We start from the raw sequence: 16,280 nt of genomic DNA on the forward strand, positions 1-16,280 counted from the left end.
GGACACATTTCACATCTGCTCCCAGAAGGCGCGTGTGTGAGGCCTGGGTGGGCGGGGCCGCCGGAGGGAGCGCGGTCACCTCCCGCCGCTGACCACGCGGGGGCGCCGTCCGCCCGCTGCACCGCGGCCTGCGCGCGTCTCTGCTCAGCTTGCTGTCCTAACAAGGCTTTGCTCCGAGCGTTTAGGTGGGAGGCACCGATCACGTTCACCTCCGTCTTCTCTTTGTCCACACTTTCTGGGCTTTCCGACTTGTGAGTCCTGTTTTATTTATTGTCTACCTCAGGTCCACGTAAATCCAGTGGGCCTAAACTGTACCTCAGGCCATCCCCGTTTATTGGTCTAATGAGCAGATGCTCCTTTAATTCTGTGAGAACCCTTGGTCGGGTTAGGGCGGGAGGAAGTAACCCTCAGTATTCCATGCAGACCCACCACCCGAGCCCGCCTGGGGCGAGCCCGCCGGTGTGCCTGCCAGGCTGTGCCCACGGGACTGACGCCCGCTCACACCAACCACCCTGCCAATCTTCGTTCAGGCGTTTATCCTCAAGGTCTTGGCCTGGCTGACGCCCCTGCTGCCTTGGGGCTCTGCACAGAAACCCAGGGCTGGGCTCCAGGGGGCTGCGCTCCAGGGGGCTGCGCTCCAGGGGGCTGCGCTCCAGGGGGCTGCGCGTGGCTCCAGGGCTGGCTTGGTGGGCTTCGGGGTCTGTACTGCTGGCCATGTCCAAGCTTCGTGCCCAAGCAAGGTGGCTGAGCACGTGGGGGGCCCAGCCCACATCACACAGGGGTCCTGAGGGGTGGTACGTGTGGTGGGGGGCCTCAGTGGGTGGGTCCGGGGCCACAGAGGGGCCTCATGGAACCACAGGTGCCCGCGGACCCTCACTCACGGCTGATCCCTGAGACCAAGGAAACCACGAGAGGCGTGGGCCCAGGTCCCCCCAGCCAGGGACGTGGCGCCTGGGGTTCTCTCCGGGAGGCAACCCCTCTGACCAGAGGGCACTTTCCTCCCGGGTGGCTGCGGGGCGGCCGGGCGGGCTGGTGGTCACCGACCCCGCCCGTTTGGTTGCCTTGTTTTGAGCAAGTCCGTCGAATCTGGTTCCTCCCACGCTACTGAGACGTCTCCCAGTTCCACTGAGCCGACGCGGACGTCCCGAAGGCCCCCTTGGCCCTGTGGGCGAGCCTGCCTCCCCTGAACCCGAGGGTGGGCGCCCGGGGCTCACAGCTCTTTCCTCCCCAGGAGCTGGAGCAGCAGCTCACGATTGAGAAGAGGAACTTCCGAAAGACCCTGAAGTTCTACCAGAAGCTCCTGCAGAAGGAGAAGAGGAGCAGAGGTGGCCTCGCTGGGCCAGGGCCGGGCTGGGGGCAGGCGGCCCGAGAGGCTCGGGCGCCTCGTGCTGACCGCGTGCCCCCCCAGGCTCCGAGGTGAAGACCATGCTGTCCAAACTGAAGGGGCAGCTGGAGGAGATGCGGGCCAAGGTGCAGTTCCTCGGGCTGGCCAAGAAGTACCTCCAGGCAAGGCCCCGCCCCCGCCCAGAGGCTCCTCCCGCCAACCGCGCGGAAACACGCCCGCCTCCGAGCGGCCGCCCCAGCTCCGGCGCGGAGCGAGCGGGCGGCCGGGCAGGCAGACAGCGCTGACTCGCGCCCCAGGTCGTGTACGCGGAGCAGTGGGGCCTGGAGCCCTGCGCGCTGCCCGTGATCGTGAACATCGCGGCCGCCCACTGCGACACGCTGGACTTCAGCCCCCTGGACGAGTCCTCCTCCCTCATCTTCTACAACGTCAGCAAGCACCCGCGCGGCGGCCGGCAGCCCAAGGCGCGCGTCCTGCAGGCTGGCACCCCGCTGGGGCTCATGGCCTACCTGTACTCCAGGTGCAGCCCGGGGGGGACGCTGGGACCCCTGTGCCCCCCAGGCTCCCGTAGACCAGGGGGGCACAGGCCCAGGGTCGGGTGGAGGAGGCGGGCGTCTCCCTGCGCCCCTGAGGCGGGGCTGCATGCTACCTGTGTGGAGTTCCCGTCAGAAACCTAAGTTTGTGTCGGCGCCCACTGGCCTCCTTGGCCAGGCTCCTGGTTGAGGGGCCCAGACCCACACGCATGCGTCTGGGGGTCTGGGTCAGGTGTGCAGGGGGCACTTTGAAGGAGACCCCTGGGAAAACCCGGCCACCATGACTGACAGCCTGCCGGGCTCCTGACTCCACACAGCCGGGCCCCCCCGAGGCACCGTGACTGCGCCCAGCTTCCTAGGTCGGATGCCCAGTAACTGACATGGGGCTCCAGAGCTGAGGGCAGCTTGCACCCAGCCAGCTCTCCACAGCGCTGCTGGGCGTGAGCAGGGTTAGGCTCATGTGCCACGTGCTAAGTCACTTGAGTCACAACAACCCACTGGGCTCCTCTGTCCATGGGACTCTCCAGGCAAGAAGACTGGAGTGGGTTGCCAGGCCCTCCTCCGGGGATCCTCCTGACCCAGGGATCGAAGCCGGGTCTCCTGTGGTCCCTGCGCTGCGGCAGGTTCTTTACTGCTGAGCCACTGGGGAGGCCCCTTAGGCTCACGGGACCCCAACTAATAACACGGGCGCAAGGGCTCGCCTGCAGCAGGGAGGGGCCAGGCTGCTCACTCCCGGGGCCCCCAGGCACCCCTGACCCCCCATCCCTTGGTGCACCCCCGAGCCCCACATGGGGCTCAGGCTCTGGGCAGCCTCCTTAAGGGCCCATCCCTCTCAGGCCCAAGCAGGTTGGACACAGACCTCTTCCCACGCAATGGTGGGAGCGTCACCCCAGGGTGGCTTCTAGGGGCTCAGCACGCTGCTCCGGAGCCCCTCAGGTCTTCTGTGGGCTGGAGGCTGTTGATAGCCAGTGGGGGACAGGGCCCTCCAGGAGCAGCTGTCTCTGCCCCCCCAAGTCGCCCTCCCTAAGTGGGCTGCCGGGGGCCTCCTGCTGGGGGGCACTCCGGGCTGCCCCTCAAACTCAGGCCTCCTCATCCGCCTCCCCTGCGGGATGGGGTGTCACTCAGCACCACAACCCTCCGAACTGTTCCAGGAGACATCATGTGTGTGTCACGGGGCACGCGTGTTACACGTGAGCACAGCACCCCCAAGAGGGCATCCCCTCTGCGGGGAGCTGGACCCCAGCTGCCCAGTCCTGCCTGCGTCTGGCTGGGTCCAGCAAGGGACCAGTGGCCCGTGGGGCCTCACTCCTGGACCCCCACCTCCTTTTTGCTCTCCTGGTGCCGGGGGCACCCCGAGGGGGCCCTGCCTGAGGCCGAGGACCCACAAGCCCCCCCTGCTTTTTTCCTGACAGTGATTTGCAGCTGGGGAAGGGCCCCTGCACCTGCTCAGCTTTCTGAATTAGCGGTTTCTACAAGGAGACAGGGAGAACCTGAAAAACGGAGATTAAGAAAGTCTTCAGGGGCCTCCCTGGTGTCCAGTGGTAGAGACCCCAAGCTTCCAATGCAGGGGGCGCAGGCTCGCTCCCTGCTTAGGGAACTAGGTCCCGCATGCCGCATCACGCAGGCAAAAAAATCCTTTAAAAAAATGAAATTTAAAAGTCTTCAGACTGAAAATGTCGAGGAATTTCTAATGTGATCAGTACCCCACACCCCTGGCTCATTGGTTCTGAGTGGTGGTCCAGCCAGTGCTTCCAGCACAGAACTCTCGTGTCCACATCTAAGCACTCAAACACACCCGCACACTCACACCAACGCCCACACACACACACACAGCCACACACCTACCTGTGCACACCTGCACTCACACCCACACACCCCGTGCACTCACCTCTGCACACAGCCCCACACACACCTGCACTCACGCACAAGTGCACACAGCTGCACTCACATCTGCACCCAGCCGCACTCACACCCATACACACCCACACATGCACTCACCCGCACACGTACACCTCTGCACACACCTGCACACGCACACCCATACGCACACCCCTGTGCATTCATCTGTGCACACAGCCGCACACGCACACCCGCACACACCCCGGGCGGGTGCCGGCCGGCCCGCGCTGACGCCCGCCCCCCGCAGCGGCGCCTTCCTGGAGGGCTACGTGCAGCAGTTCCTGTACACCTTCCGCTACTTCTGCAGCCCCCACGACTTCCTGCACTTCCTGCTGGACCGCATCAGCAGCACCCTGTCCAGGTACCCCAGGGTCCAGGCCAAGGACAGCGGCGGAGAAGGGGGTGCAGACGGGCCAGGAGCGGCCACTGATGCCCCCGGGGGGGAGAAGCAGGGTGGGGGCAAGGCAGGTGGGACCCCCATGGACTGGAGGATGTATGGGGGATCCCAAGGGCCTCAGCCGGCAGGCAGGGTCAGCACAGGAGGGCGTGGTGGGCGGTGTTGGACGTGTTCTCGCCCTCTCTGAGCTGGCCTGTCCTTGCCCCCAGACGCCCGCACAAGCTCAGGCTGGGCACCCCGGGAGGGGACTCACGGAGGCCCTGCCCACCCCACTGCTCCGGACACCTTCCCAACTTCGGGGCGGGCTGAAGGGGGCGGTGGCTGCAGCAGCCCCTCTCGTGCCCAGGCGGGCGGGCGGCATGGGGCGAGACTTAGGTGCCCACTAAAGACAGAGCCACGCTCCCCCATCCCGTCCCATCTGGGGATGGTACAGGGGGCCCTGCCCGGCTCAGGCCTCCTCTGCCTCCAGGGCCCACCAGGAGCCCAACTCCACCTTCACCAAGGTCTACAGGCGGAGCTTCTGCCTGCTGCAGGCCTGGCTGGAGGACTGCTACGCCGTGGACTTCGTGAGGAATGCCGGGCTCCTGGGGAGGCTCCAGGATTACCTCTCCTCCCAGGTGAGGCGGGGGGCGGGGGGGACGCACCCCCCGGGAGGCGGTAGGTGACCCCACGTGCTTCTGCCCAGATTCTGCCCCTGGACGGCTCCGCGGAGCACCTGCTGGGCCTGCTGGAGGTGGGCAGTGAGCGGCGGGCCGAGGGCACCCTGCGTGGTACGGACCTGGAGGACCCCAAGGAGGTGGAGGAGGACGCCAGGCCCCTCAACGCCCTGTGTAAGAGGCTCTCAGAGGACACCGTCTCCCGGAAGGTGCGGCCTTTCCCGGGAAGATGGGCACCAGTCCCGCGCATGGCGCAGCGACACCCACAAAGACACGTGCATGCCTGTATATGCAGCAGACGGGCAGAGGCGCGCGCGCACTCCGTCTTGCAGCTCCGGGGCAGCCGCCCGGTGAGGCGGGCACTTCCCGTCACAGCCCCGGACAAGGACGAGAGGGCCGGCCAGGGGCTCAGACCGCCCCACCGCCCTGACCCTGGGCCAAGGGCAGGGTGGGATGTGGCCGGGAAGGGGCAGGGTCTCGGGGGGGGGGGGGGCCTCACCGTGATGAGTGCAGGCAGCACCACGGCTCCGTCCACAGGGGAGCCGCCGAAATCCCGGGGTCAGGGCGGCCGCGGGCGGGAGGCAGGGCTCTGCCCCGCGGCTCTGTCTGAGCCAAGCTGGGGGCCCCCGGCCGCCGGCCGCCTGGGCCGCCCTGACCCCAAGGACCCACCCTGCAGAGTTTCCCCTGGCGGCTCTCCCGGGGCAACGGGTTGGCACTGCCCCACCACAAGGGGCGCCAGTACAGTATCGCGTCGGCCCTGCCCAAGCCCTGCTTCCTGGAGGACTTCTACGGGCCCTACACCAAGGCCGGCGAGAAGGGGCCCTACTTCCTGACCGAGTGCAGCACCCAGCAGCTCTTCAGCCAGCTGACGCTGCTCCAGCAGGTGGGGGCGCCAGGCCCACACGGCCTGCGGGGGGCGCCCTGCCCTGCCCTGCCCAGGGCCCTTCCTGCTAGAACTGGGCGGGCGGTCAGCCCCTAGGTGCCCCTCCCCAGCCCCCGCCGACCCAGGCCCCGCCACCCAGCAGGCGACGGCAGGAACAGGGACGCAGCGGCCGCCCACCCCCTGCCGCGGCCGGGTGGACGTGGGGAGCCCCCCAGAGCCCCAACCCTGAGACGGGGTGCTGCTTGCCCTGTGTCCTCATCCCTGGCAGGAGCTGTTTCAGAAGTGTCACCCCGTCCACTTCCTAAACTCGCGGGCCCTGGGCGTCACGGACAAAAGTGCAGCGGTCCCCAAGTGAGTGTCGCGAGCTGGGGGCGCTGCGGTGGCCAAGGGGGTCGGGGCTCCACCCGGCCATTTCCGCCGGGTGTAAATGCCTTTCCAGACACTGGCTAATGGGCAATGCCTCAGGGTTCCGGGCTGGGCACCACCCCCCTCCTCAGGGTCCCAAGCACTGCTGTGTCCCGGCTGGGACACGCTGGACCCGTGCCTGCATCTCTTGTAGGGCCAGCTCTTCTGAGTCTCTGTCAGCCAAAACCTGCAGCTTATTTCTGCCCAACTACGTCCAGGACAAATACCTGTTACAGCTTTTAAGAAGCGCTGATGACGTCAGCACCTGGGTTGCCGCAGAGATCGTGACCAGCCACACCTCCAAGGTCGGTGCCTGAGGCTCCAGCCCCAGCACAGGGTCCGGGGTGCCAGCGGTGAGGGCACCTCCCTGGGCGAGCCCCTCTGCTGGGGGTGCACGGAAGTGTCCCAAGCTGAAGCCCCTGGAGCAGGCGAGCACTAGGGGCACTCAAGGCAGGGCCCCTGCGGTTCCCTGGCCTCCACCCCTGACCCCTGACGAAGCCCCAAGGCCCACCAACATACCCAGAGTTCCCCAGTCTTTCCCCTTTCAGGGACAATCTTCCAACTTCAGAGGTTTATTAGCTGAAAGACTGACCCCTCCTCACTTGTGCCAGGACGTGGGCACCGGGACCCTGCCCTCGCCCCCATCTGCTCCAATCCTTGATGTCTTCCTGAGCGACACCAACCTGCAACTTTCCGCTCACCCCATCAAGGGCATCACACGGGCCTCCAAGTGCTTTGGGGGGACGTGGGGGGGGCATCGGTGCCTTGGGGGGGCACCGGTGCCCCGGGCACAGGCCAGAGCCATCTCCAGCCCCACCCGGGGCGGCGCTAGGGGACCACGCCAGTGTCGCTGTGAGCAGACGGTGCAGGGAGGGCTGTTCGCGGGGCGGTGTGAGGTCTGCAGGGGCAGCACAGGGCAGGGATGAGGGAGAGAGCCCTGGGCGGACGTGCTGACCAAGCCTGAAACACACACGGTCCCCACGCTGCACGTGGCTCGCTATGCCGTCAGAACAACCGGAGATGGATTTCCACACGTAAACTTTGCTCTCAGAAAACGGTCAGAACTCAAAAGCTGAGCCAGAGGATGTAACAGGAAGACCACACACAGACCTCACCAGGTGGTCAACACTGAAATCAGACTGACTATATTCTTTGCAACCAAAGATGGAGAAGCTCTATACAGTCAGCAAAAACAAGACTGGGAGCTGACTGTGGCTCGGATCATGAACTCCTTATTGCCAAATTCAGACTTAAATTGAAGAAAGTAGGGAAAACCACTAGACCATTCAGGTATGACCTCAATCAAATCCCTTATGATCATACAGTGGAAGTGAGAAACAGATTTAAGGGCCTAGATCTGATAGATAGAGTGCCTGATGAACTATGGAATGAGGTTCATGACATTGTACAGGAGACAGGGATCAAGACCATCCCCATGGAAAAGAAATGCAAAAAAGCAAAATGGCTGTCTGGGGAGGCCTTCAAATAGTTGTGAAAAGAAGCGAAGTGAAAAGCAATGGGATAAAGGAAAGATATACCCATCTGAATGCAGAGTTCCAAAGACTAGCAAGGAGAGATAAGAAAGCCTTCCTCAGTGATCAGTGCAAAGAAATAGAGGAAAACAACAGAATGGGAAAGACTAGAGATCTCTTCAAGAAAATTAGAGATACCAACGGAACATTTCATGCAAAGATGGGCTCAATAAAGGAGAGAAATGGTAGGGACCTAACAGAAGCAGAAGATATTAAGAAGAGGTGGCAAGAATACACAGAACTATACAAAAACAAAAAAAAGATCTTCATGACACAGATAATCACGATGGTGAGATCACTCACCTAGAGCCAGACATCCTGGAATGTGAAGTCAAGTGGGCCTTAGGAAGCATCACTATGAACAAAGCTAGTGGAGGTGATGGAATTCCAGTTGAGCTGTTTCAAATCCTGAAAGATGATGCTGTGAAAGTGCTGCACTCAATATGCCAGCAAATTTGGAAATCTCAGCAGTGGCCACAGGAAAGGAAGAGGTCAGTGTTCATTCCAATCTTGAAGGCAATGCCAAAGAATGCTCAAACTACCGCACAATTGCATTCATCACACACTAGCAAAGGAGTGCTCAAAATTCTCCAAGCCAGCCTTCAACAGTACGTGAAATGTGAACGTCCAGATGTTCAAGCTGGATTTAGTAAAGGCAGAGGAACCAGAGATCAAATTGCCAACATCCACTGGATCATTTAAAAAGCAAGAGAGTTCCAGAAAAACATCTATTTCTGCTTTATTGACTATGCCAAAGCCTTTGACTGTGTGGATCACAATAAACTGTGGAAAACTCTGAAAGAGATGGGAATACCAGAACACTTCACCTGCCTCTTGAGAAATCTGTATGCAGGCCAGGAAGCAACAGTTAGAACTGGACATGGAACAACAGACTGGTTCCAAATAGGAAAAGGAGTACATCAAAGCTGTATGTTGTCACCCTGCTTATTTAACTTATATGCAGAGAACATCATGAGAAACCCTGGGCTGGAGGAAGCACAAGCTAGAATCCAGATTGCTGGGAGAAATATCAATAACCTCAGGTATGCAGATAACACCACCCTTATGGCAGGAAGCGAAGAGGAACTAAAGAGCCTCCATCTGATGAAAGTGAAAGAGGAGAGTGAAAAAGTTGGCTTGGAGCTCAACATTCAGAAAACTAAGATCAGGGCATCTGGTCCCATCACTTCATGGGAAATAGATGGGGAAACAGTGTCAGACTTTATTTTTGGGGCTCCCAAATCACTGCAGATGGTGACTGCAGCCATGAAATTAAGACATTTACTCCTCAGAAGGAAAGTTAGACAACATATTAAAAAGCAGAGGCGTTTGTCAACAAAGGTCTGTCTAGTCAAGGCTATGGTTTTTCTAGCAGTCATGTGTGGATGTGAGAGTTGGACTCTAAAGAAAGCTGAGCGCTGAAGAATTGATGTTTTTGAACTGTGGTGTTGCAGAAGACTCTTAGATTCAACCAGTCCATCCTACAGGGGATCAGTCCGGGGTGTTCATTGGAAGGACTGATGTTGAAGCTGAAACTCCAGTACTTTGGCCACCTGATGCAAAGAGCTGACTCACTGGAAAAGACCCTGATGCTGGGAGGGATTGGGGGCAGGAGGAGAAGGGGACGACAGAGGATGAGATGGCTGGATGGCATCACCCACTGGATGGACGTGAGTTTGTGCAAGCTTCAGGAGTTGGTGATGGACAGGGAGGCCTGGCGTGCTGTGGTCCATGCGGTCGCAAAAGGGACACAACTGAGCGACTGAACTGAGCTGAACAGAAGCCCTCAGAGGTGGCAGCTCACCCTGTTCGGATCCCATCCCTGGGGACGCGGGAGCACGGGGGCACAGAGAAAGGGAAGCAGCGGGGCGCGTCTGACAGAGGGAGCCGCTCGGTCGCGCCCGCCTCTCTGCGACCCCAGGTGCTGCACAGCCCACGGAATCCTCCAGGCCAGAACGCTGGGGTGGGCAGCCTTTCCCTTCTCCGGGGGGTCTTCCCAACCCAGGAATTGAGCCCAGGTCTCCTGCATCGCAGGCGGATTCTTCACCAGCAGAGCCACCAGGCAGGCCCTGTCTTAGACGAGTGACGGTGGGAACAAAGGGAAACGAGGCCTCCGGCTTCAGCAGTGGGCGCAGAAGTCACGGGACACAGCAGCTGCGATGAGGAGGCCACCCCGTGTCCACCAGCAGCGAATGGACCGACCGTGCAGCCCACTGCCCGTGCCAGGGCCTGTCACTCAGCCCCACGTGGGGACAGCCGGGGACACAGGCCACGGTGCTGAGCCTGGTGTGGGGGAGAGAGGCTGGCCGCCCGAGGAGACCGCCACAAGACCCCAGTATCCGAGGCCGGCCCCCGTGTGGGGCAGCTCTGCCTGCAGTGGCTGGGGGCTCCCGCTTTGCGTCTGTCCAGACCTGCGAAGAAAAAGACGTCAACGGGAGAAGCAGGCGTGTAACTGTTCTCACGCCAGGCAGGGGGCGGCCACGTGCTGAGTGACCCCTGGGCCATCCCGGGACCCAGGCACTGGCCAAGCGCAGCAGCAGGGTGTGCGGTGGGGTCGCAGGTGGTGTCCCCCCCGAAGGATGGTGCTGGCCGTGGCGACGGTCCGCGGGGTGCAGCTGAAATGAGGGTCAGCTGGATCCTCCAGAATCTCCCAAGTCACCGCAATCGTGTGAAATCCAAGCACTGACGGGCCTTGCACTGGGCTGTGGACAGAGACTCCCTCGGGGGTGGGGGGTGGTGCTGGGGGTTCCCAGCCGACCCAGCGCTCCGCCCTGTGGACCAGCGACCCTGTGAAGCAGGCAGCACAAGCCCGTCCCGCCGGCCGGGCGGAGGAGACGCTGGGCCCCTGTGGGCCCCCCTCCCCCCGTCCCGGGCGTGCCCCGCTGCCCCCGTCTGTCCTGAGCCGAGGTTTGTCCAGGGGACAGTGAGCACCTGGCCTGCCTCTATGCCTGTCCCTGTGGGCCGCCTGCTCCACCCACCCCGACGCCGACCCTGCCCTGCACCCCTCAGAGCTCAGGATGCGAGTGTCTCGTTCTCTGGTTTCAGCTGCAAGTGACCCTGCTCTCCAAGTTTCTGCTGATCGCGAAGTCTTGCTACGAGCGGAGGAACTTCGCCACGGCCATGCAGATTCTGGGCGGCCTGGAGCACGCGGCCGTGCGCCAGTGCGCGGTGGGTCCCCCACGCGGCCGGGCAGGGGGGCCCCGCGGGGCCGGGGTTTCACCCGCGCTTTTACTCTAGGCCTGGAGAATTCTGCCCGCGAAGATAGCAGAGGTGATGGAGGAGCTGAAAGCTGTGGAGGTACCGGTGTGCGTGAGCTCCCGGGAGCTCGCGTCCCCCCAGGGGCGGCGGGTGATGGGTGGCGGGACCGGCAGAGGCAGGGGCGCTCCAGGAGCCCTGCCTGCCAACTGTGCCTTATGGGTCTGACTCCCGCTGGGGGTGCAGGTATCCAAGCCCACCGCCTCCTGACTGCCCCTCGAGACGGTCGGCAAGGACACAGCCTCTGGCTGACGGGCCGAGGCGCCAGGGGCAGCCTGCGTCCAGCCCAGGCCCAGCTCCGCCAGTGGGACGGCTCCCGTGTGTCGTCGGCTGACAGCAGCTGGGGGCCTGCCGCTGTCTCGTTAGGGTGGAGGTTCCTCAGCGCGCTTCTGGAACCAGCACCTCAGCAGCAGGAAGCGCATGTCTTTCTGGGGAGTCAGTGTTCCTCCTGTGCCCACACGCTGCAGAGCCTGGACCCCCAGCCCGGGAGCCAAGGGGCATTTTGAATTGGATGGCAAATTGGGGTGTGGCGCCCCATGCATCAAATGGCACTGGCCAGCCCTGCTGGGCACCAGGGATGCCCCCTTGCCCCTGCTCACCCCATGCCCGTCTGGGTCCCAGGTCTTCCTGAAGAGCGACAGCCTGTGTCTGATGGAAGGACGGCGCCTCAGGGCCCAGCCCACCCTGCCGTCAGCCCACCTGCTGGCCATGCACATACAGCAGCTGGAGACGGGAGGCTTCACCATGACCAACGGGGCCCACAGGTGGAGCAAGCTCAGGTGAGGGGCCCACAGGTGAGCAAGCTCAGGTGAGGGGCCCACAGGTGAGGGCCAACAGGTGGAGCGAGCTCAGGTGAGGGGCCCACAGATGAGCCAGCCAGGTGAGGGGCCCACAGGTGAGCAAGCTCAGGTGAGGGGCCCACAGGTGAGCAAGCTCAGGTGAGGGGCCCACAGGTGAGCAAGCTCAGGTGAGGGGCCCACAGGTGAGCAAGCTCAGGTGAGGGGCCCACAGGCGAGCAAGCAGGTGAGGGGCCCACAGGCAAGCCAGCCAGGTGAGGGGTCTCCCCATCCCTCCTATTCCTCTGAGGCCTGGACCAGAATGCCCCCACCTAGCCCTCACCCTGGCCCAGGCTGCCACACGCTCCCTCCAGGTGACCCCCAGCTGCCTCCTCCTCCACAAGTGCGGGGTAAACATTTCCCATACTGCTGGCATCCGTGGCCCCAAACACCGCCCCAAGGTCGAAGGTCGTTGCAACCTCCCTTCCTGTTGGGAGAGCAGGCACACCCTGAACCCCAGCTCTGTGCAGCCGCCCCCCAGCCCCCGGAAGCCGCCTCCTCCCTCTGTCCCGCTTCCGCTCTCCTGTTGGAACCCTGGTCAGGCCCCCGCCCCTTCAGCTGCTGGCACCCCTGGGGACCCACCAGGAGGCACAGACTGGGCGCTGTTTGCGACCACCCTCACCGTGACCCAACCAGCGACTCAGACACCCCCAAAGAGGGTCACTGCCCACTTCAGTCTGTGCGGCACCAGTCCCCTCAGCATCCAGGCCCAGGCCAGCCTCTCCAGGGGCTCCCGGCCACATCGCCCCTCCATAGCGCCCCAGGCCCACGCTGCCTCCAGCTCAGGGCCAGCGGGTCTGCAAGGAGCACCCCCTCCCACAGCTCCGTCCTCCCCGCCCTGCCCTGCCCGCCCGTTCACACTGCAGTCAGGTGGAGGCTGGTCCAGCCTCCTGGGGTCAAGGACAGCAGCCTTGCTTTGCGAGCAGGGCCCAGGGGGCACGGAGCCCAACATTTCCACCTGTGCCTGCGAGACCCCTTCAGTCCCTGAAAACAGTAGTTTAGAGATAACACTATTCTCCACAAGGCATACTTAACTGCAAGAGGTCCATGGCGATCAACGGGGAAGCGGGCACTGAGGGAAGGCCACAGTCCAGAAAGGGCCTGGCCAGGCTCTGCTCACGCGTGCTCCTCCTGACACGGCTCATGGGCGCGTGTGTTTGCACACCTGTCTCATTAACAATGGAGGCATTCGCGTGGAACACACCACGTCTTCACCCAAAACCAGGGTGGGCACATGTGTCTGGGGTCCACAGCCTCCCCGGTCCACAGCTCAGAGGCCCCCGTTTTCCGGATGACGCCCGGTGGAGTGTCAGCTGCCGCCTGACGCCCAGCTCTGGAAGGCAAAGGCTAGCTCCCCGCGTGGACGGTTCCCTGGGCGCCACGTCATTGAACGGGGCCGGGCCAAAGTGCAGAGCACCAAACCCGCCCGGATGGACTAACCCGTGTGCGCTCGTCTGCCGCCTCGGGCCGCCTCACGCTTCCTTATCGTGGGGATTTCAGCACTGACCAGGCCTCACACAGCACATCTCCGGTCAGCGTTTGTGGAATGAAATGTGGACGGACAGATGGAGGGAGGGAGGGATGGACAGACGCAGGGCAGATGGACAAACATGCCTGGGCCCTGAAATGAGGTCTGGCCTGTGAATGAACAGTGGCCCCTCGCGGTCTGAACTCTGATGCGGCCGGGCTGGGACTGGCCAGTGCCCACCAGCTGCAACACCGCCCCCGAGACGCGCGCAAACTCATGTCCCATTTCTTCCCGACACAGAAACATTGCCAAGGTGGCGAGCCAGGTCCACGCGTTCCAGGAGAACCCCTACACGTTCGCCCCCGACCCCAAGTTGCAGTCTCAGCTCAAGCAGAGAATCGCCCGCTTCAGCGGGGCCGACATCACTGTGCTGGCGGCGGACAGCGGGGCGGGCCCCCGGCAGGCGGCCAGCGAGAAGCACTCCCGGAAGATTCAGGACAAGCTGCGGAGGATGAGAGCCACGTTCCAGTAGCGGAGGCGGCAGCCCAGGGTGGACTGGGACCCCCCGCGGCCCAGGGGGGCCGTCGGACGGGAGTGCAGGCTCAGACACGGACCCAGAGGTGGCACCGGGAGGCTGACTGTAAAATTTAAAGATGTGAGATGTAAACCAGACCGGGGTGAGCAGGCTCCCAGGAGCCGACCCCCGGACGCTCATTATGTTTCCCAGACGAGCAGCTCCCGCCCAGCCTGCCCCCAGAGCCCCACACCCCTCGGACTGTAACCCGGGTGCCCCCGAGCAGTGTTTGTGTGAGTCTGCCAGTGTCTGCCATGACGGAGGGCCAAGACGGACCCCTGGTCCCCCTGCTAACGACAGATTCCTAGGGTTCTGGAACCTTCCATGTGAAGCCCTGAGGCTTCCAGGGGCCGCAGCCCAGCCCTGGGCTCACAGTTCCCCCACCAGACATCCCGCCCTCTGTCCCAAGCGCTGGCTGCTCGCCCTGCCCTGGGGTGGGGGTGCCCGAGCCTCACAGCCTTCACCCGGCCACCCCCTGCTGCCCGCCAGTGGCTCGCAGCTCCCACCGGCCGCTCCCCGTGCCCCATGGCCCCGGTGCCCGCCGCTCGCCACTGAGAGCACTGCCCCGTGGGGCGGGTTCCCCTGTGCTGAGGCCCCGCGTCCAAGGGCACAGGACTCAGACGGCAGCTCCAAAGCCAAGACAGCCTCAGCAGCCCCTCTGCGACCCCGCTGGGTGTGGGGCGCCTGGGGGTGGTCCCGGACGCCTTCAGCACCCGTGCATGCGGCACGCACACCCGTGCCCGCCTCCCGTGGCTGGCTGCCACTGTGCTTTCGGAGAGGAGAGGCGCCTGCTGCCTCGGGGGCACAGAGCGCTCCCCAGGGCTGTTTCCACCGGCCTGCTGGGGTCGCCTTGCCCAGCGCAGGCAGGACGTGCTCGGCCAGCGGCTTGGGGACCAGGGCTGGGCCTCACACACCCGCGGCAGGGAGGCCAGCACCCCGGACCGTCCCAGGCATCAGCATCCTTACGTTGCAAATCGCCGCGAGACCCGAGATTCTTCTTTTGAGCTTTAGGGTTAGTGATTCTTCGGCGCAACCAGCTGGTAGTATTACAAGGAAAACCGTTAGCTGATAAAACGCTGGATTTCTAACGTCAGGGTGTCCCCACGTCTGTTCACGCCCGACACCTAGCTCCTGCATCTGTGAAATGCGACAGGCGTGCGGCACGCCTGGCCCTGCCGTGGCTTTCATGTGAGAATTCTGTTCTGCAGATGAACTCCTGCGTTTTCAGCACTGAACTCAAAAGCTCAGCGGCTGCGTGAACACGCACTCCAGCCAGACCGGCTCTGCCCCGGGAGCGGCCGCCTCGGCCCCTCGCCCATCTGCATGTCGCGCTCACGCACTCCAGTTTCTAATAAAGCCGTTTCTACCAAGACGGCTGCCCACGGCTCCCGCACTTTGTCTGCCCCGCGGGTCACGGGGGGCTCCCCACAGCCACGACGATGTCTCCAGGGCTGCTCGTGAGGGCGGGCGGCAATGATCTTGGGTGACAAGCCAGGGGCAAGGCGGCCCCAGGACCTCGCCCCACACCCCGGGGCCTACAAGCTGCCTCCGGAGGAGACGGCCGGCCTCCCACAGTCGCCACCCGCGGAGGCCTCCGGGCACCACAGCCCCCCCCTGCCCACCACAAACCCTGCCATCCCGGGGCCTGGCCACCCAGACCTCGCCCACAGCCCACAGGTTGGACGGCCAGCTTGTCCTCGCGGGGGGACTGAGGGGTGCCCGGGCCTGTCACCACCAGGAAGGGTCGTGCTGCTGTGGTTCAGGCCTGGCAGGCACCACAGGGCGGTGGTCTCTCTGCTGTGGGGCCACCCGAGCCTGGGGGTCTTCTTGGCATCTCTGGGCTCCGCCCTCCAGATGCCAGCAGCATCGCTCCCCCTCCTCACAGCTGCCCCCACACCACAGCCCCTAAAGCACTGACACCCCAAATCTTGGTTTCCAGGTAACATTCAGGTCTCCAGAAAGAACAAGGCAACAGCTGAACGGCCGGTTCCAGGGCTGCGGTGGGGAAAGTACAGCACACGAGTCGGGAGCTACAGGGAGGAAGGGGACAGGGGCAGATCGCGTCAGAGGACACAGGCCAAGAGGGGAAAGCTGCTCCCACAGCCCGAGCCGACCACGTGCGCCCCACGCGTGGCAGCAACGGGCTGTGGGCCAGGACGAGGGTCCAAGTCAGCCCTTACCGGCGTCGGCAGAATGAGAAACAGGCGTCGGCTGAATGAGAAGCAGGAATGGGCTCCCGGGAGGGGCAGCTGGTGTTGGGGGCACCTGGCGACTGGTCCCGCGAGGGTGCCCTCACAGTGGGGAGATGCAGGCTTCACCCTAACTGCAGAGGAGGGTCACACTAAGCAGATGGCACGTCACTTCTGGGGTCTCATCCCAGGCCCTCGAGCCCCGGTCTAATCATGAGAAGACACTAGGCAAACCCAAGTTGAGGGGCAAGCCTCAAAATACCCACCAGTCTCCTCAAAGTGTCAAGGACATGGGGGAAAAGGTCTAGAGA

General features: G+C 63.3%; 1 protein-coding gene across 3 annotated transcripts in view; it reads left to right on the forward strand.

The window, feature by feature from the left end:
* Positions 1-15,152, forward strand: part of KNDC1 (kinase non-catalytic C-lobe domain containing 1) — a 53,490-nt gene extending 38,338 nt beyond the window's left edge. For 2 of the 3 annotated variants that reach the window (XM_027960304.2, XM_042238515.1), the window contains exons 18-30: positions 1,232-1,325; positions 1,409-1,506; positions 1,642-1,862; positions 4,022-4,135; positions 4,641-4,788; positions 4,857-5,036; positions 5,504-5,710; positions 5,979-6,061; positions 6,270-6,420; positions 10,693-10,815; positions 10,885-10,944; positions 11,524-11,681; positions 13,507-15,152. In XM_027960304.2, coding sequence (XP_027816105.1) covers positions 1,232-1,325; positions 1,409-1,506; positions 1,642-1,862; positions 4,022-4,135; positions 4,641-4,788; positions 4,857-5,036; positions 5,504-5,710; positions 5,979-6,061; positions 6,270-6,420; positions 10,693-10,815; positions 10,885-10,944; positions 11,524-11,681; positions 13,507-13,738 — 1,869 coding nt within the window. In that variant the 3' untranslated portion in view covers positions 13,739-15,152. Of the gene's footprint in view, positions 1-1,231; positions 1,326-1,408; positions 1,507-1,641; positions 1,863-4,021; positions 4,136-4,640; positions 4,789-4,856; positions 5,037-5,503; positions 5,711-5,978; positions 6,062-6,269; positions 6,421-10,692; positions 10,816-10,884; positions 10,945-11,523; positions 11,682-13,506 lie in introns of those variants that run through there. The other variant, XM_042238516.1, reaches the window with a different exon arrangement.
* The last annotated feature ends 1,128 nt before the right edge of the window (positions 15,153-16,280 follow it).

Source organism: Ovis aries, chromosome 22, assembly GCF_016772045.2.
Source record: "Ovis aries strain OAR_USU_Benz2616 breed Rambouillet chromosome 22, ARS-UI_Ramb_v3.0, whole genome shotgun sequence".
Lineage (NCBI taxonomy): Eukaryota > Metazoa > Chordata > Mammalia > Artiodactyla > Bovidae > Ovis > Ovis aries.